Raw genomic sequence first — 20,707 nt, 5'->3', positions numbered from 1 at the left:
TTCGGTCCATTACGTAGGGACCAAGATTGAAAACAGCACGATCCTTTATTATACGGTTTATTCTGGATAGTCTATGAACGATGAATCTTGTTTTTCTCGACACCTGTTTCCTGAAAAAAATATGTTGATATGTCGAGAGAGTTGACTCTTCTTTAAATCTGAAATTGGGATGGGTCATTCTGCTGAAAACTTTACAAGCTTCCTGCTTCTTGTTTGTGCTCTGATATCATTTGAATTTTTCATTTGATCGAGTTGATTGTTTTCCAAAATTCTAAACACCATTGTTCTTGACAATGTCATGTTGTTGGTGGAGGGGAATGAGATTTCAATAAATTAATCTAACGCATAACTCAGAGATACTATGATTAAAAATTGAAAGTAATCAAGTTTATTTTGCAGTAGAGAATTACTTCGGACATATTAGAAACTAAATTTCGGTGAAGCAGGTAGCATATTCATCAACAGGATTGACATCTCTACAGATTGCGTACATGCATTTATCTTGCAATGAAAAAGGAAGGCTCGCCGCCTTTAGATAGAAAGTGTTCGTAATAGAATGACTAGGTTCTTCATCGTTCTATAATTTGTTTGTAATTCGAAAACCGTCACTATTCGTTCTTTTTGGCAAGAGAACGGCCATCGCTCTTTAAACAACAGATGTTTCAATATCTATATAAATATACTAGTTATATTTTGCATAATTTATGGTGCGAACGTCGCGAGAAACTATTTAAAGTGTTTTTTAATCATTGGATGAAGAAAAGCCGCAGAAATGTTGGGTTTGCGATTTTGTGGTTTAACCGGTCTCGTTCTTCTCAAAGTAAATCTGCTTAATATCATCATATATTGAAGATAGAAAGAGAAATTGCAGTTTGTCACTCTACTGCAATAATCGTTAGACAGCACATCATCAAAGAACTGACAGAAAAAAAGATCTGTATGCGTTGCGCACTTTCTATATCACGTAAAAGAATAATTAATTCAGCAATTTTTCAATTTCTTATCAGGACATAGATTTTTGAACAAGGCTTCTAGAAAGACTCCACAAAATCGAAGAGTTGTAAACTTTTTTTTAAAAGATTGTGTTCGTTTCTCGATGAATATCACTGTTTATCGTTCACAAACTGACTTCTTCCTGTCTTTTTTCTCAGGTGTCATTTGACTTTCAAATTAACGTTTGAACAACTTAAAAGGAATATGTTTCCCTTTCATTAAAATTCGCATCTCTATTGTAAAATACCATTACAAAACATACACTCTTGTTTATTATTTCGATTATAATACTACTATTTGCGTTTTTCGAAGAAATTAGACTCTTTTCTATATCGATCAATTGGTTGATTAATATGTTTAACTTTTTTCGTGTCCTTTGTTTCTCAAAAAAGGCGGAAAATGCACCTAACGATAAGAATCACAAAAATAGAGAAAAAAAAACTAAATTGATCGAATTACAGAACTTTAGAAGCTAGAATAGTTTAAGATAAATATTGTGGTAACAAATAGAGCAAAAATAATTTTATCGAAAGGATCGCCATCTGTCAACATCTATGAAGCTTATTTCCTATCAACAAAAAAATTCTTTCTACTTTCAGATATAACTTTTGTACCGTAAAGTGAGCGAGAGAGATGAATTAAACTATTATGAAATAAGAACAGAAAGAAACAAAGCTCTTATATTTAGTACCTGAATGTTGATTGTCCCTTTACTCTGAAAGAATCTGATCGCATTTATCCGCATAAGCACAAGATAATTAATTCACAGGGGTAAAGGGTTTTACAGCTGTTTTAACTGTTGTTTTTAATAAATTAAGTTTTAAATAGACAAAAATTTCCATCACGTAATTTTCTAAGTCCACGTCTACCTCAAAAGATAACTGAAATAAGGTATATTTGTTTTTTTTTCTTTTCCCTTTTCTCTTTGAGCAGTTTTAAAAACTAATTTATATAATGTTGCAATGAACTGAATAAACTGACTAAATTATATGACTAACGTGACTATTCATCGGCAACCAACGCTTTTATTATTTCATAACAGTATTTGACTTTCAAATCCAAATTATGCCAAATGTTTTACCCTAAATACATTTTTTTTATTTTTTTATTTTCATGAACACAGACTTACTTTTTTGAACCGAGAATCCAAAACTACGGATCTCATCTCAAAAGCATTTTCATTTTCTTCTTTTATCAACTTCTCGTAAACGAAACTTATTTCCGCGTTATAATGTCCCTGGATTGAAAATGACCCGTCAGTGGAAAGATAAATATGTTGTTTACCGACTGGGAGGTTCTTAGGGTTTAAATCTCCGTTAGAGGGCACGGTTTTCAAGTTTACCCCACAAGGATCTTCCTCAGCCGGTTGATAGTTTACCATCACTTTCTCTTTTTTTTCTCAGTTCGTGAAGGGGGGGGGGGGGGGGTGTATTTTACAATTTTCTGATCTGATCGGTTCTAGGAGCGGGCAGTCCCGCTTCTTCCCTAACCGCCCAACCCCCCCCCCCCTCCTCTCACACACCCACACACGCTCACAGCGGGTGATATCCGTCAGGTGATGAGTTGTGTTCTATGTAGATATCCATTTTTTGCCAGCGGGGGACAGCGTGTTTAAAGCCTTTCTCATAGATCACTACTACTAAGGTTGACCTACAAATGACTTATGTAAAGTTTTACTCCTCAAATCATTTTCGTTGTTTGCGTAAAATTGGTTTCCAAACAAATTTGCTATCGCAAATATATCATTGATTGGGTTATAACTCTTGACACGCGGTCTAAACACCATAGGTATTTTTCACTCCTTTGCAAAATGACTTGGAGAGGTATTTATTGGCATTTTAATTAATAATCCTCATGTTTAGTCATTTAATGCCTGGATTCTCCTAATTTTTTCGGTGAACAAAATTTATAGTTATGAGTTCTTCTAAACTAAACTTTCGGTAAGTTCTTTCAATTGGGGCTTCCACATCAGAAACCGAAAGAATTCAGGGAGCGAAAGCTGAATTAAATCCCCTCGTTTCTTGTAAAGTTATCTCTTCAGTTAACCATGGCAAGGAAATAAGATGTAGAAGCGCCATTACGAGCAAACGAACAAATTCTACGAACCGTGACTTTCCATGTCATTTAGTGAGTAGCATTACCATTGAATAATCGTAAATAGAGGCGGACAATACTTTTCGATAGATCATTTGACTGGTTCTTAAGAAAATGTAGAGTAATCTTCGCTGTCTAAAGCAAGTGTGAAGTGTCAAAAGCAAGCCAAGTTCGCTTTGGCTTTGCTTTACTGCGCTCTGTGATTGGTCCAGAAAACTTGCACCATCCTGTCAACCAATCAAATCTAAATTAAAAGCTAGTCGCGAATTGGTCAGTCGCGTTTGCCCACGCTTCAGGCAATGTACTTTAACCCTTTAACTCCCTGAAGTGATTACCAAGTAACTTCTCCCTCTAGTATCCTTACATTATACAGCAAACAGGTAAGGAGAAAACTCAGACTCATCAGGTACAATTTATTACCTTGATTGAACACCTAATTCTCGTAATCAATTAACAAGGAAATGTGTAGTAGCTAGAGGGGAGAATTGAGAATCAGATCTTGGGAGTTAAAGGGTTAATTGTCACCTTTCTCAATCACTAACCGAGTTTTGGTTTCTACGCTGATTGCTCCAGAGTGGTCGACGAATTTTTAAGCGTTGCGCATGGAAAGTTTCCAAAATTAGGGTATAAAATCGTGTCATAGTCAACTGATGCCGAGAAAGAGGCATACTCTGATATCATTTACGAATAACCTCATTACTAAAAAGGTTCACAGTTTTATTACTTCCTTTTATTTTTCTTGCTCGACTTTGTTTCAGGCTTGCCAGATTTCTTAGATGCCTTTCTATACAGATAGTACAAAATCACTCCAGCCAGGAGCGGCCAAAATCCTATTTGCAGCAGTAACTTTGGATCGAACAGCGACTTCCTCTTAATGGACATGAGCTCGGTGGTAAAAATAAGTACAGAGTCGGCTATGTGTGAATAGAGCAAAAATAAGAAAATGTTAGGATTTGCTTTTTATTCAGTAACGTAGAATGATATTAATATCATCATTAGCAGAAAGATTTCTTCATAACCCCATACTATTCTAAAACAAATCAAAGATGTAGTCCTAAAGGCAAAATATTGTTTCTGCCATTATTTTTTTTTAATCCATAAACTATCTGCATAGTGAAGAATGGGGCTGCGCAGAAATCTTGCTAGGAGAGCGAAAAGGAAAGGCTTCTTAACCATTCCCATTCTGTGTTATAACAAGAAATTTAAAAGAAAATTTTTCCCTATTTGGCTATTACCACATATCCAATAGATATCTTGTTCATGATTGGTCAATGACTCATGCTAAATAAAATAAGTTCTAGCTTGCAACACAGGATTTACATATTGCATGTGCTCAGAATTAAAGACAAACAAAAAATGCTAAGTTCTAAACATTTCAAAAAACTTTAATCTTGGTTGAAATGTCATAATTATTTTATCAAATTGTCATTACAAAGAAAATATGAGCATTTTCCGACTCATTGGAAATTTCTTATTCTAAGTAATGTGTGACTGAGGACATACAAAGAGATTTGAAAAATGACTTAAAAATCAAAATTCATACAAACTGCTTTTGCATTTAATGATTAATGGCTGCTTGTGATGTTCTGAAATGTTTTGGTTGTCCAAGTTCAATTAACCCTTTAACTCCCATAAGTGATTAACACAAAACTTCTCCCTACAATATCCATACATTCTTCAGCAAACAGGTCATGAGAATATTCAAACTTATCAGGTAGAAGCTGCTATCTTGATCTAGCATCAAGTTCTCATAACTAATTTATAAGGAAATGTGTAGCAGCTACAGGGGAGAATTAACAATCAGATCTTGGGAGTTAAAGGGTTAAGTAAACTTCCCAAATATCACTTGTGTCATAAATCAGGACTTGCACTTGTGCTTAGGCAATTTTCTGTATTTATAGGCCCCCTTAGTTCCCCCATGGTCATTTTTACAATCAACATTTACTTACGAGGAATAACATTCTGAATTCCACGAGCTTCATACCCTAGGTGAGGAGGGATGATCAATTTTCTTTTTTCACTGAAAAGAGAAAAAGTAGAATCGAGGACTGTTGAAAAATATCAGCCTGAGCACTGCTTCTTTAAACTCATTTGAGGGAGCTACAAAAATGATCAACCAAAAGGGTTTTTGAATTTATTTGTAGAGAATAAACAATGTGAAAAGAAGAATAAGAAAGGCAGTTAAGACAGTAAGGGGCTATGAAGCCCAAAGGGAGTTTTACTTAAAAGTTGCCATGCCAATCTTATTGTCAGTTATGTTTGCAAATAGCTTATTTCAAATTAATAGAACTTGGAAAATAGTACCAATCCATGGGCACAATTTTTTGCACCCCAACTTGTCGCTTAGAAGTAAAATTTTAAGCAGGTATTTTTTTTCCACTTGAGGAAATCCTGCTAAGCTAAGACCCACTTTAGAAGAAATCCCTTCCTCAATGGCACTAATTGCTAATGACAAAAACCTGCTCATGATGAAAATATTTGACCTTATTGTTGTTTTTTATCACATACTGTAGTATGTATAGCACTTGGATGGTATATTTGGACCCAACATATTGACCAGCTCTCAGTTGGTAGAGCACTGCACCGGTATCACAGAGGTCATGGGTTCAAATCCAGTACGAGCCTGAAATTTTTTCCAGGTCCTATTTTCAACTACTCATTTCAGTAGAGTTCTTAGCTGCGAGGATCCTTTAATTTCATCTCTTCGCTACAGTGCAAATATATGAATTTCATATATCTAAAATCATTATACGCATACTGTAATATTTCTAAATCTTACCCTATGCACATTCCTTTTATACCCATCTCCCAACCTGTAAAAAAAAAATTACAGAAATAAGTGAAAAAATTAAGGTGGCAATTACTTGTAAAGTGGTGAACTTTCTGTCACTGCAGTTCACATATTAAAATCTTAACATCTCTAAAAGGGCTTTAACTGAGAGCTTTTAAAAAAAGTATTACCAGCCAGGCAAAAGAAGAACTCAAAATATTGGAAGTCATTATTATTCATCACCTGGATGGTTTATTTGGACCCAACATATTGACCTGCTCCCAGATGGCTTGTTAGCTCAGTTGGTAGAGTGCTGCACTGGTATCGCAGAGGTCATGGGTTCAAATCCCATACAGGCCTGAATTTTTCTCAGGTCCCATTTTCAACTACTAGTTCAGTAGTGTTCTTAGCTGCAAGGATCTCCTAAATTCGTTTCTTCACTGCAGTGCAAACATATGAATTTCATATGTCTAAAATCACTATACAGTAATTACACTTTGGTTTTTATTTTCAATGATGCTCACTACATTAGATATCACAAAAGGTAACCTCATATGATCAAATTCACTAGCACACTTGACTGAGGACACAGTGGTTCCTTTCTAGTTTAGCTTTTAATGTTTCCTCCTTATAATTTTTATACCTCACTATGTATGTCTACATGACCAACAAAATGTCGCATAGTTGTAAGCAAAACTATAGTACCTAAATAATTCCCAAATCATAAGTCAAGAGAATACTTCATTCACATGAAATGAAGAATTGGGATATCTTAGCATCTCTAAAATTGTTTTAACCCTTTAACTCCCAAGATTTCTTTAGCAATTCTCCTTACAGTCTGCCAAATGATTCTCATTATGCCAGTTTGGAGAATTTGGTATTGGATCAATTAGTAATCCCATAATTGATATTTTTCTTAATTCTCATCACTTGTATGGTACAGATATAGTAAGGAGAAATTCTGTCTTGGTCACTCATGGGAGTGAAAGGGTTAACTGGGAACTTTTAGAAAAGAGTCAGAAACCAGATAGTAAAAGAAGTCAAAATCTTGCAATTAGAACAATTTTTATTTGACTTTGTATAAGTATTGACAGTAACCATGTTTGATTTTATGGTTTAATACTTCATGTTTCTATGTGATTGGCCAAGAACACTTGCTCCATATTCTCAACATATCAGATTAAAAAATAAAACCAATTGCCAGTCAAGTGCTCACTTGAGTTTTCTCATGCTTTATGCAATTTAATTGTTGCCAAACTGTGTTCTCGTCAGCTCATGATTTTAAAATGTTTTACCTTTTTTGCTCTAGAGAGCAGTTGACTGATAACTTTGGCTTAATGGCTTTATGAATCCGAAATTAAATCATCCTGATAGTATAGCAAAATAATCAGAGGTCCTGATGCAAGTTACCTTTGATAACCTTCCCTTTGCCCAACTGGAACTCAAGTGGCTCCCTTCCTTTTGCCAGGGATGAGTCAAACATTTGTCCATTCACCAGTGTACCCTATAAGAGTTCATTGAAAAATTAAGGAAATTCAAACATTTGCAATAGCTACATTTTTAATAAGAATTGAGAACAGGTTTTTACTTTTTGTTGTTGTTTACTTTGTGCTATTGTTAGTTTTTTTTTATTTTTTATTTTGACGGTTTATTTTTGTCTTTTTGTTTAGGCAGTCTAATTTAAAATGATAACAGAAAGCTAAAGGGAGAGGATGCCAAATTCTATTTACTTATAACAGCTTGGCACCCAAGTGGTTAAAACAATTTTGGTTCAAATTTCTGGCTTGAAAAATGTAAGGATGTGAGCACATCCTTTCCTTAGGAATTCACTGTAATGCTTTCAAGTAAGAAGCAGACAACATGAAAGTCATACATGTACATACTGTATAGTGAACAGACACAATGTTGCCATTATCTGCTTTGTCCTCACATGTAGCAGGCTTGTACTGAAATAGAAAGATCATATGATTTTATATAGAATACTTCATGGAAAGTCTGTCCATATGGTAATTACACACAAGTCAGCAGTTAAAATATTCAAGGACTGAGATTTCCGATATAAAACCAACAAGTGCAGACAGATAATGACATAACATAAACATATTTACTAGCTCTACTAGAAGCTTCTAAACTAGAAAAAGAATTGAAAACTCAAAATTTCATCTAGACTAATAAGTCTTCATTTTTGCATTCTTTCCTGATTAGTGTGAAAATTTCTATAATTTAAGAAATTAAATAACTGCATTCTATGCAAACCCTAGGGGGAATTTAAGTAATGTCTTTAATCTCTTGGATCTGATTTTGCCGCCTCACTTAATTATATTTACAATACTCATCTAATTTAACACAATTTACTTGATTATGTCTATTGCCCACCAGTTTCCAAATTTGGCAATAAAATAGTTCATTGAAAAGAACACCAAAAGCCATCACAGAGCAGAGGATATTCAGATTACTGTGCAGACCATCTTTTCTAATGCTAAAATTATAGTGGCCCAAGCTTTTTTTTGTTTACAACTATTTTGAGAATATTCTTAACAAAATTGTTGTGTCACTCGTATTCTACTGAGTTTCAACACAATACTTTGAATGAAAATTCTAGTAAATGTTTTAATGAGACTGTAGGATTTTCCCTTCTCAACTCCATTTTGTTTGTCTTAATTCAACAATATATACACAGTCAGGTATTTGAACTGACTCTTCAGAAATGCACAAATCATACTTTTTCTCTAATATATATTACAATTAAAATCTTGTGCTTATTGGATTGGTACATGTATGAATATAATTCATTGTTACATTGTATGAGTTACGTTGTATGAATCACATGTGAACCAGTTGCACCCACTGATCTATTGAAAACCAGTCTACAGATTTCTAATAAGATCTATGCTTTTAAGTCCTTACAAATTATATTTCATGTAAACTAGAAGATCAAAGCCATGGTATTAACCTAATCACTGCTGCCAGGAGACGAAATTTGTAATAAATTATTAATTTCTAGCATCACTTTAGACCACCTGTCGTGACACTCCTTCTCAAATAGCCCAGACTATTATGTAGTGTACATGTATTTGAACAAAAAAAAGCAAAAATGTTGATAGTTATTTGATTTTCCACTTTTTTTCCATGAGGAGCGCTTGAAAAAATATTATTTTGAATATCGATGAAACAAATACCGCGATAAAAGGACAAAAAAAAAAAAAAAAAATAGCGCGTGATATTTTAGTATCTTTCGCCCGCGAAGGACTAATGTCGTTCACATTTACCACAGAAGTGTTATCAACTGGCATACACAATACATATCAACAGTTTAATCGATATTCCAACAACAACCTTTAGCTTAGCCTCTTTTGGCTAACAAACGAATATGGATTTTTTTTCAGTATAACATATTTTGCTATAAAGTTCACCCAAAGTCCTCCCGTACGTACCGTACGTATGCAAAGTTTAAAAACTTAAGCTTCTAATTTTCTCGACTGCATAACAAAATCCGCGCGGGTAGGTTATCGCGACAAATTTCGTGAATTTTCCCTCAAATAATACCAATTTCACAAACTTTATAAACGTTCGCTTTTTTTTTTCGAAGAAAGATAAAATCCAAATTCAAAATTGCAGAAATTAGCACCCGATCGATCACAAAGAAATACTACCAGTAATTTAAGCACAAGAAGCTTGTCTGAGATTTCAATCTCTTCACATACCTCAACAATAGTTTATAGATCCTTCTTCTTTTTGGCTCCAGCAGCATACCCACATGAAAAAAAAAAAAGTACCACAGAACAACAATCTTAAGTTGTTCTTCATTGGAGATCATCATTCAATTTACGCGATCTTTGAGTGTAATAAAATGTCGGCTGTAATCTAATTGTGGCAAGCGGAGGCAGGCGACTCTTTTTGCACCTCGAGAAAGCCTGGGAATGAACCTCAACTCAATATGGCGGACGAAGAGAGCCCAGAAGAATCGGAGGAAAAGATTGACTCTCTAACGCATCCAGAAGTGATGGCTCTCTTTGGTGAAAAAAATTGGGGGAAGACAGTGGAAGATCCACTCCTTATATGTATATAATTTTATATACCTTTTAATAAACTTTCAGCTGTAGTTGTCATCCAAAATGCGACAGTGCATCACCTAAAGAAGGCAATACAAAGACACATCTTACTTAAACTCTCCAGGGAAGGAGGTCTGCATATTGTCTCTTGGTAAGTGGATAAGGAATCAAATAATGTCAAGTTTACATAGTATGGTTTAACATAGTTTTATATTTCTGATTGATGTAATCAGATGGCCCCTATACACTGTACTTGAAAAATCAACATATCAGTCCACTGCATTGTGTGATTGATACATATTTATGTTTTCAGCCATGAAAATTTAATACTGAATCAAACAATATAACCTGATATTCATTTATTCGACCATTAGCCGACCATTAAGGACCTGTCTTCTCATTAGCTTTCTGCATGAAAACTTGTCAATATTCATAGTACAACACTCAAGGTGGTTGAGGGTTAGATATTAACTTTAACTGTTCAACTTATACACAAATCTAATACGTCAATAGAGATGATGGAATTGAAATGCTTACTATCAAATAGCATAACAGCTGATCAGTAACAAAGTAGACCTTTAAGGGAATAATTAATGAGTATTGAAATACTCCATTGACAGCAAGCTATAATCCACCAATAATTACAAACCATGGTGCTACAAATAGTGACATATCAACTTTTGACCTCAACACCTGATGAAGGTGTTGATGGATTAAATGAATGTTGATCTATCAATTAGCCTGACTCTGACATCATGAGACAAACAGTTTAATGTTTGTTTACTTATACACAAATCATAATGTAATATAATTTTGTAATTAAAAACTAATAGGAAGTACATTTGGAAAACTTATTGGTTGTCATTTGAAGGACAGAAGCTAACAGAGAATCATCAACCTCTCACATAGTAAGTCAACAGTAGATGTAGTTATGTAGAATTAAACAGTATAATAGTTTGACCCTTTTACTCCTTAGACTGACCAGCATCTAATTTCTCCTTACAGTATCACCCCTGAATCAAACATTAAGGTCATGAGAATTAAATAATGATCAACAAATACCAGAGCTCTTGATTGTTAAGCAAAATCTCCATGTCAGCACTGTAGGAAATGTACAGAAAACAGCACAGAGAATATGCACACTGATCTTTGGGTGTAAAGGGTTAATTATCTGGGTGAGGGGCTCCTCTGCCTTTTTACCTTCCACTTTTCTTATTTTTAAGTTACAGCCATTGAATATATGGTGGTAAGATGGTGACAACTTCGCTTTCCATAGTTTTATGTCTTTGCGCCCATTTTGTCATTAACTTCCTTTTATAACTGCAAGGTGATTTTTAATGATAAATAATAGATCTTATATTCATCTGAAGGTGTTAGACTCCTTATAAAAATTAATGTACTTCTTTTCTTTGCAGAAGTCTGTAAGGAAAATGAAACTCACAAGATTCTACCTGAGGCAAAACATAGAACCCTTGGGTAGTTTATGCATATGCATTGGTAGTCTCCCAGTTGGCCTTGACACAAGCAAATACAAAATTTTGATTGGCAACATTCTAGGAGAAAGTAAGTTCTGTTTTGTTTGTTTTTTAGATGCTTCTAAACAAGTATCTTTGTTTTACGAGGGGCTAATGTACGTTTCCTGAGTCCTCGTTCCCCTGACCATCTGCCATGTCCATTCAGCTATTTAAGAGTGACAGAGACCCTGGTAACAAGATTGACGACACCTTGGTGACCTAATATTTTACACATTAAAATACTCAAAGGGAGGCTTTTGGCTGTTCTCATATTTTTTCTTGTAATTGTTTTGTAGCCATGGAATTTTGTGAGGTGAAAAGTGTGTTTTCAAGTTGTGGTGAGTTACTAGTAATCCTAGAGCTCAGTTCATGTATCTAATAATTAAGACACATTATTATATCACTGGCAGTGCCCATGGGAAGTATAAAGTGAATTCTGTGTTCTTTCTGTAGAGCATTTCCTAGAAGTACTTTAAAAAACAGATGAACTGAAAAAGACTGACTGGAATCAAGATTTCTGTTTCTTGCATATCGGTATTCTCTTCCTACAGTTAAGGAGTTATGCCTATTTTGATTTTTTTGTTATTCCCTATAGCCTGGACTGTTCCCCCCTGGAAGCCAACCCCTTCTAGTACTGGTAAACTCCAAAAGTGGTGGTGGTCAGGGGGCAGACATGTTCACAGCTTTCCAGAGACTGCTCAACCCTAATCAAGTGTACAGCCTCTTAAAGGGAGGCCCATTATCAGGGTATGTTAAACTCACTCCCCCTCCATATCGAGACGAATTCCCACCCAAATTTGTTGAGGTTACACGGAAGTTGTTTACTTAGTAAGAACTATTTCCTTAGACTCTTGTGTCCACGAGAATTGACCGAGGCCGAGCTAATCAAGCCATAGTGCAGATATGGGTGGGTGCAGAATCTTTCCAGTGCAGATTGCACCCTTTAAAGGGCGATACCCATATTTACATGAGATGACCCAATGTCTCCCCCAAGCCTCGCTTTCAAGATGGAACAAGCAAGGAAGTGGTAAAGATTGATGTAAAATTTTTAGTCCAAAAAAGGCATGGGGGTTAGTTTTCCTTATATGACGTCGTCCTGCAGAAGAGCGATTTGTATTTTGTCGTATAGGTTGCTTCCCAAATTAATCATTTACAGCTATTCTTTACTCAAAACTATAAGCCTTGTCTTCTTCTGTCAGCTTTGTCCCATCGTCTTTAAATCGCTGAATATCTAAAATATGAATCGATTTGTATCTTTGTTTCAGAGTTTATGCTTTGAGATCTATTTCTGATTTTCGTGTCTTGATCTGTGGTGGTGATGGCACAGTTGGCTGGGTGCTGTCATGTTTGGATGATGTTGTTCAAGAGATGAAGTGTAAGCTACCTGCATCAGCAGTTCTTCCTCTTGGCATTGGTAAGTGGATTTTTTCCAAAGTATTCGTGTTCCCCACGATTTAGAGCAAATTTATTTCCAGAGACAAAAGTACCTTTGTACGTTTTGTTTTTCTGCGATATGTCATAGATTTCAAGACTCGTTCAACAAACTTGGTCAATGGGATGGAAATCTGAAACTAATCATGACTTAGTCATTCGTGTTTTCTAGGCGATATAGACCCTGGAAAGTCATGCAGATTTTCCCTTTTTAGGCCTGAAAAGTTCGTAGTATTTGAAAGTAAATCAAGTAGTATTGATTACTGAAAGTCTGGAACTCTATACGGTAATTATATGAGCATTTTCAAGTTACGATTGTAGCGTATTTTGAAAAGCTGCCGTTCGGGTGGTATAGCAAAGTGAAAAGAAAATGGGTGGGAAATTGAACGAGACTCTCGTATGAATGAATCTCTCTCGTGATTTCTATAGTAACAAGAGAATTAGTGGCAAATTGAATGAGATTCCCAGCTTATATGTATTCATCTCTCTCGTGATTTCCATAGTAGCTAGAAAATGAGTGGGAGATTGAACGAGATTCTCAACTTACAGGAAATGATCTCTTTCGTGTTCTCCATTGGGGAGGTGGCTACTCTGGTGGCGAGAGTCCTGTATCGCTTCTCATGGCCGTTGATCAGGCACACGAAGTGTTTCTTGATAGATGGTGTTTCATGTTTGATTCAGCGGACACTAACGACAGTGTGCTTGGCTCGATGGGAGGAAGAGAAGACAATCCTAGTATTTTTACCATGAATAATTACTTTGGCAGCGGAATTGGAACTGAGCTTTGTTTAGATTTTCATCTCCAGAGGGAGGAAGAACCAGATAAATTCCATAGCAGGTGAGGATACAAAGGATTCAATATACAGGTTACAAAATTAGTTGTAGTGTCTTCGATCGAAGAAAAAGGGTGTTGATTGCGAAAGCCATTGGATGGTAACAAAGGTTCCATAGTCTTCTGAGATGTACTGTTGTTTCATCTTTACTGCGTTTAATGTACTCAAACTCCGGATAAATTTTAACTTCCGTTGAAAGCTCTTTTGAAAAGGGATAGGTTGAAAAAACCCAGACTTTGTGTTTTGCAATTTATTGTTAGTGCGACTCTGTTGAATCTCTAATTCCCCCCTTTTTTTTTTTGGTTTCTTTTTGTTTCAGGCTTCATAACAAAGGAGTTTGCTTTAGAGCAGGTATAAAGAAAATGGTCAAAGGCTACTCGCGGACATTTACTCAAGAGGTCGAAATAGAGGTGATTAATCTGTAGGACGATGGTATTGAATTGCTGATCACAATGAAAGGGGTGTACCGCTGACTATAAGACCTCTTATTGCTTTTTGTTTACCCTGAAAGCGGGCTCATGTTTGGGTTTCACCATACTGCCCCTTTTCGGGCACAGCCGCCTATTTTACCATCGACAGCTGCTTATGGAAAAAGGTTATTGAAACCCCTATATCAGAATTAACTTTCTTAGCATCGAGTGTTGGTCCAAATCATCATCGTGTGTCAGTTGTATTCAAATCTTAATGATTGCATGCGTATCAGTTGCACAATTTTTTATTTCATGCTCCAATCACACCTGAGCGTTTTGTTTTGGCGTTTTTCGGTGCTTGTTTGCCTTTCGTCCTCTTTAACTTTCTAGGGACCAGTATCTTATTTACTTCCTTTTCGCTGCAGATTGATGGCAAAAAACTTGACTTACCAACACTAGAAGGAATTGTAATTCTGAACATAGGCAGGTAAGTAAAAGCTTGAAATTGAGGTCAATCAAATTAATTCGAATTAACTTTGCAGTGGTTAGATTTTCAATTTAATTGCAAGAAAATCGCTGCACATCGGCTTCAACAAGTAATTTTAAGCTGCACAGTTTTTATGCCCGGTGAAAGTATGATTCGTGTTGGTCAACATTATTTGTTTCATATAATTATGATCTGATTCCTTTACGGGAACGAACAACTTTTTAAAATTTGTCTCACTCACATCACGTGTCTTCGCAGCAGTCCCCAACTATTATCTGGGAGGCCCGGGTTCGATTCTAGTCAAAGTCTGAATTTTTAAGGCTTCTTTTCTGAGATTACTTTGATAGCAGCTGACCTGCGATTATCAATTCATTACTTGTAAAGTCTTTTATTCTTTTGTATAAATTTTGCGCTTTAACTTTTTTTTTTTAATTTGTTTTCCAGCCAGTTGGGGAGCAGGCACAGTTGCATGGGGACCAGACAAAGAAGATGTATGTAGTACTTCATGAATTTAGTGGTGATATCTGCTCATATTCTTAGCACCAAACAACTGATAAAATAACCATGACATGTTGTCCCCAGAAGATGAGGTCTGGAAAAGACTCAAAGATTTAGCGCATTAGCTATAAAGAAGTCAATAAGTACGAAGAGTAGAATTGTCCAAACCGCCAATAGCGCGGGAAGTAGCAAATGACCAAATCACCGTTGGTTTTAGTTTTGCCCGTGATTGGTTCAGAGAGTGGCTTGAATTATCTGGACCAATCGCAAAGCGAAGTTAAACGAAATAAATGCAATCCCGGATTCCTTTTCCACACACAATTGAAATTGCTTGAATCTTTTTGCAGGGTCATTCCCCAGCTTGTCACTGTGACGGTCTTGTCGAGGTGGTTGGACTTCAGGGAGTAATGCACCCAGTGAGTCAGAATCACCACCATCTTTACCCTTCACACCCTAACATCAGCAGGCATATGCACCATACTGTTCTCTCCAATCTGCTCCGCGTATTTTTTTCTACTAACTGCCACAATTTTTGTATCCTGCCTTTTCCTTTCTTCTTAAGTATTTGCATAGGAAACGTTTTTATTTAGCGATAAAAATGGTGCATTAGTTCTTAATTGAGGCGAATTCTTTATTGAAAGGGTCAGATTCAAAGTGGAATCAGGACTGGTATTCGGCTAGCACAGGGAGCCCAGGTATAGATGTCTGGTTGTAATCCAGTAAATAACATAATGAAGCCATAAGTTGATTATCCTCGTACTATTATCTTGTTATTTCTGTGTTTCACGTTACTATGTTCCCACCAGTGGCGTAGCGTCATTTTTCCCGGCATATTTACTTTATAAAATCAGTTGATAAAAGGAACTATCTTGTAATACCACCCCTTCCCTCTCCTCCCCCCCCCCCCCACACCGACGCAGAACCACAGTTTCTTTAGAAATTTACCCTATTCATTCATCCGCTTCAATGCTTTTTTTTTAATTGATGACAATTGTTATTACTTCATTACAGATCAACATCAAATTAAAATCAGAGATGCTCGTACAAATAGATGGTGAACCTTGGATGCAGCCTCCTGGAAATGTGATTGTACGGCCCATACTAGTACAAGTATTTACAGAAAACTGTGTAACGACGCTGTAAAAGATTACTGTTTGGGGGAAATGAAAGGCTTGTGATTGGACTTTCATATCTCAGTGTTAAAAATGGACCTAGAACATCCCGAAAAATCAATTTAGTTTTATCTTTTTACCTGAGAAACTTTTTTATTTTTTTTTTTGTCAACATTTACATCTAAGAATTCAAAACGTTTATAACCGGACGACTTTGGTTCAAAATTCTCTGGAGAGTCAAGAAAATATTGCTAGAACCCAAACGGCCATCGAACACTTCTCGAAATTTCATCGTAAGTTCACTTATTTTTTTCTTTAGGCGCTGATGCTATCGAAGAGGAAGGTTAAAGTGAAAAACAAAAGAAGACCCACAAGTTCGTCTCGCCCTCCTGCAAGCCCCAGCGCAACAAGAACTACTTTTTATGATGATTAAACACTTACCCCGGGCTTATGGCAGCTTAATTAGAAACCATACTTGATATTTTTTCCAGCTCTGATTTATACTTAACTTGGTAATCTAGTAAAGTTTCATCCAGTTAAGTATTGCTTTAGCCGAGAAAATGTAATTCGAAATTGTAAAGGAAATTACTGTCATTTGTATCGCTTTGGGTATACGCTGTATTGTAAACAGTGCAGACTAAAATTCCATCTTTATAGTGCGTTAAATTGAACCAATTGTGAAACTCTACCAGCACGAAATGCATGCTGGTTGAGCAATCACATGAACATCACGTGCTCGTCATATAGGCTGAAACAAGGAGAGCGGCTCAGTCCTCACCATTCGAACCTCTTCAGTATACATTACCATTCGTGCTATTGGAGTCGATTTCTATCACCGGCCATGATTTGTTTATCGAAGTGGTATAAAATGTTTCTGAACTAGTCTCGGCCACATTGTCTTTCCCCGTTCCGCCCGTAAATGCGCAAAGGCGTTGTAGTAGACGCTACGCGCTAACGAACCAAACTCGTAACCTGGTATTCCATAGTCGTATGTAGGAAAAAAAGGGTGGCGCGAGATTTCTAGACGAATCACAGTTTATTAAAGATTTCATGCTTAAGAAAAAAGCGAGAAGAATACGATTAATTAACGCAATTTCAGATAGGAATGAAAACGCTTGAGAGTCGACGATACGCGTACCCTGGTGTTCCACAATCGTATATCACAGATGCGAACTAAAATGTTGAAATCTCTGTCTCGCGGTGGAGTTGAAAGCTTAGCTTGTCCCGTCAATGGAGTTTTTACAGAAGACACCGATGAATTTGAAGATAATATAAGTTCGAGTATATTTCAAAAGAATGTTGTATTTGTAATTATATGTAAAAAGTGGTTTAACTGCAGAAGTATTCATTAACAAGCTAATATGCATGAATGCCTTCTATTGATTAACCTTTTCTCCATATGATCAGTTCATGTAGATGTGATCCGCGTGAATTAAATTTGTGAGAAAACCTCTTTATTCGTCGTTAAAGGCATAGCTGGTGATAGGCTAGCGGTAAGAGGAGAGAAGAGTAAAAGAGAGCGAGCAAAAATCGGCGAGGTTCTGGGAAGGTATGACACCTTCCTTCATTCTAATTCGATTTTTCTCTCACCCCAAGTTTATGCTCGTCCTCACTGTGTCAGGCTTCCAGAGGCAAGGTTAGCTGTGTAGCACGAGGAAGAGTGTAGAATGGAAGGGAAGATTTTCCGGTTTGCTTCTAGTGGGTTGTACAGACGTAAAGTTATTTAAGTTTAGTTAGTTTCACTCAGGATTTGTGACTCGATTTACTCAGGTTTAACTGAAGGTCTCTTTAAAGTGTGGTCATAATTAGCTATGTATCTCTACATGTTACACCTTCGAGTCCTCCACTGGAAATATAACTTTGGAGCGTAAATTCTAGTCCCCCAGTAAATTTAACCGCAATGGCAAATTATTGAATTTCTTAAGTTCGCTCAGCGGTTGACAAGAAGGAAATATCACAAGCAGTCACTAAGGACTAAAATTCATGACGAGTCAACACCCTAAAAGGCAGAACAAAGGGTGGTGCGAGACTTCTAAACCAATCACAGTGCAGTAAAGATTTTATATCTGAGGGTTTTTTAAATGCTAACCGTCACTCCCACCCACCCTTGGTGGAAGTCTTAGGATGGAAATGTAAAGCTTGAAAATGTTTCCTAACCTCCCGGAAATATACATTTGTTACCCCTTTTTTTACATCGGGTATAACCAAAAACCTCCAAGAGAGTCGCGTCAAGAAGATATATTATGGTTTTAAAAGAAAACAGCTCAGTTTCTGGGAAAAATTCAGACTGAATAATTCATTAAAAAGAAAAGTTCAACACTATGAGAGATACAGAAAGCAATTTTGTATCAGTTTTTTTGTCACAGGTCATTGTGGCACATAATCCACACTGTGGATGAACCCGAAGCGTGACTTAGAAACCTTGACAGGGTAAACTGAGAACGGACTCATGTGTAAGGTCATAAAGATGTTTTATTGAAGTCTTCGTTAACGTTTTACAGTAGATCTGGAACCCTTCTTCGTAACTCGGTCTTACTTCCCTCAAAAAGCCACTCACACATTCAAGTTATTCTTACTGTAGAAGCCATGTAAATGATCACTTTGAACAAAGTTAAAAAAAATACCACGTACTACAATGAACTAGAATTCTCGTTGTGAGTTAAAAAAATCTAGAAATGGGCTACAAAATTAGATTTAAAAACACTACTAAATATCTAAGTTAGTGGTATTCTAAGACCTTTTTTCTTTTTTTGTCGATTTTCAGGTTAATGTTAATAATAATGTAAATTGTGTAAAGAGGCAGGCTTCAGCCATGACAGAGGTCACTAATGACTATAATTCTCGCAAACGAGTTATAAAAACTCTAAGACAGGACCTATTTAAATTATTTTCATTCTATAAAACCTCTAACAAACGAACTCTGACCTTGTTTATTTCCTCTAACAATTCTAAACGTAGTTTGCATGCAAAGCACTCGCAAGCTTGTTGTGGAGGTGAACTATCAGATTGTTGTTGTACCAATTAATATCCTATATCTGACTTGTTACTCGTTACCACAACATCTTTCTAATTTCTTTTTTAAGGAATTTGCGTTCATAAAGAACGTAGTAACATAACGAAAATAGACGTCACTCTACCTTTTAGCTATCATTATGCTCTCATACGAGTTATAAAAATTCTAGAAATGCGCTAGTTAGGTCATTCAATATATTGTTAAATCTCTAATGCATGACGTCTTATCCAGTAATTGTTTCTCTTTTTTTGCGTCACATTTTTACCTTTTTTTTTTTCAGCTAGAGATACTAACGAAATTAAACAACTCGACACGTACTCTGAATACTCGCCGGACGAGTTGTAGTAATGTTCGAACTATTCAGATTGTTACTGTACCGCCTAATGTCTACTAGCTGCGGAAATCTTAACCGCAAGTCTAAGTTCTTTAATTTAATATACAACCCAAGATTAGCGTCACTTTAACTCCTCATGACTTTAATGCTCGCGGATAAGTTCTGAAATGTTACGAAATGAACTATTTAGATTACCAGCGTACCTTCAAATATCTAGTAAGTGGACGTCCTCAACCCGTGCATTTGTCTAAGTTTTTCTTGTCAAATTTTAGATGATTTTTCGTGTTTAAACAAAACCTAGAAATGAATTATCTAAATAGTTGTTGTGCAGATTAATATCTGATAATTCTTTTTAAAGCTCGTTAGTTTTCTATTTTTATCACATTATTAACCTTCTATGCTCTTTTCTATATTAGGAACTCTACAAGAAAGTTCTTCTGGGACATCGAATCCCCTCTAAACTATGAGTAAACTCCGAATAATCTTAACACTTTCCATGGAAATGAGCTTAAACATTACTTTTAAAACCAGAGGCATTCCTAATCAAAACATTTACTCAGCTATATTGTAATTAATGATGGAAAGATCAGCATGCAGAATAGAATATCTTATCACATCAGGACCATAGCCAGCTTTTCGAATTGTCGTGGGCCTATACTCTGAGAAAGTTCAATTTTTGTTTCAAAATTTGCAAGAGTGATATGATAAAATTTAATGGTACAGGACTCTAGGCTGGCTACACCCCTGATATTGTTGTGCTCCGTTTTGAGCCATCTGACTTAACTGCGGTGTAGCAATCATGGTCTTTAGAAATACGCTAAAACTAACAGACTTAAAGTGTCAGGTAGATGTACATGTTACAAAAACAAACAAACAAACAAACAAACCAAAAACAGGAAAAAAAAAGCAAAAGAAAGATGAACTACCACTACACGCCTACTCAGATATAGCACAATATGTTCCACTCCAACTATACTTAATTACCATAATATACCATAATTACCATAATTACCATAACTATACTTAATTACTAATTATTTTTAAAATTAAATCTAAAAAAAGGGATTAAAAAGCAGATTTTTTTTACTAAGATGTTACCATACGACCATACGTATTAATTACTAGAATTGTTTTTTTCCCTTTTCTTTGAACTTTTTCTAGTTTTT

At 35.9% G+C, this 20,707-nt stretch overlaps 2 protein-coding genes across 4 annotated transcripts; one reads left to right on the top strand and one right to left on the bottom strand.

Moving 5' to 3' along the window:
* Positions 1 to 3,480: 3,480 nt before the first annotated feature.
* LOC149053509 (uncharacterized) lies at positions 3,481 to 9,756 on the bottom strand. 2 transcript variants are annotated; one of them, XM_089202786.1, is made up of 6 exons: positions 9,562 to 9,756; positions 7,741 to 7,803; positions 7,268 to 7,361; positions 5,867 to 5,900; positions 5,037 to 5,107; positions 3,481 to 4,001 (listed from the first exon to the last, which is right to left on the bottom strand). In XM_089202786.1, the coding sequence occupies exons 3-6, from the start codon at positions 7,338 to 7,340 to the stop codon at positions 3,808 to 3,810; spliced, it is 372 nt and encodes a 123-aa protein (XP_089058912.1). In that variant the 5' UTR covers positions 7,341 to 7,361; positions 7,741 to 7,803; positions 9,562 to 9,756; the 3' UTR covers positions 3,481 to 3,807. The 2 variants fall into 2 exon arrangements, with proteins under 2 accessions (XP_089058912.1, XP_089058920.1); XM_089202794.1 differs by lacking the exon at positions 7,741 to 7,803 and having other exon boundaries at positions 9,562 to 9,747.
* Positions 9,757 to 9,776: 20 nt separating this feature from the next.
* LOC149053508 (diacylglycerol kinase theta-like) lies at positions 9,777 to 15,777 on the top strand. Of its 2 annotated transcripts, none has more exons than XM_089202707.1 (10): positions 9,777 to 10,060; positions 10,786 to 10,817; positions 11,325 to 11,472; positions 11,720 to 11,761; positions 12,019 to 12,170; positions 12,689 to 12,837; positions 13,404 to 13,692; positions 14,007 to 14,097; positions 14,523 to 14,584; positions 15,033 to 15,777. In XM_089202707.1, the coding sequence occupies exons 5-10, from the start codon at positions 12,097 to 12,099 to the stop codon at positions 15,091 to 15,093; spliced, it is 726 nt and encodes a 241-aa protein (XP_089058833.1). In that variant the 5' UTR covers positions 9,777 to 10,060; positions 10,786 to 10,817; positions 11,325 to 11,472; positions 11,720 to 11,761; positions 12,019 to 12,096; the 3' UTR covers positions 15,094 to 15,777. The 2 variants fall into 2 exon arrangements, with proteins under 2 accessions (XP_089058833.1, XP_089058831.1); XM_089202705.1 differs by having other exon boundaries at positions 10,743 to 10,817.
* The last annotated feature ends 4,930 nt before the right edge of the window (positions 15,778 to 20,707 follow it).

This window comes from Pocillopora damicornis, chromosome 1 (genome assembly GCF_964200805.1).
Source record: "Pocillopora damicornis chromosome 1, jaPocDami1.2, whole genome shotgun sequence".
NCBI classification, from domain to species: domain Eukaryota; kingdom Metazoa; phylum Cnidaria; class Anthozoa; order Scleractinia; family Pocilloporidae; genus Pocillopora; species Pocillopora damicornis.
The sequence above is the reverse complement of the archived record's forward strand: the minus strand, read 5'-3'. Positions and strand labels throughout refer to the sequence as shown.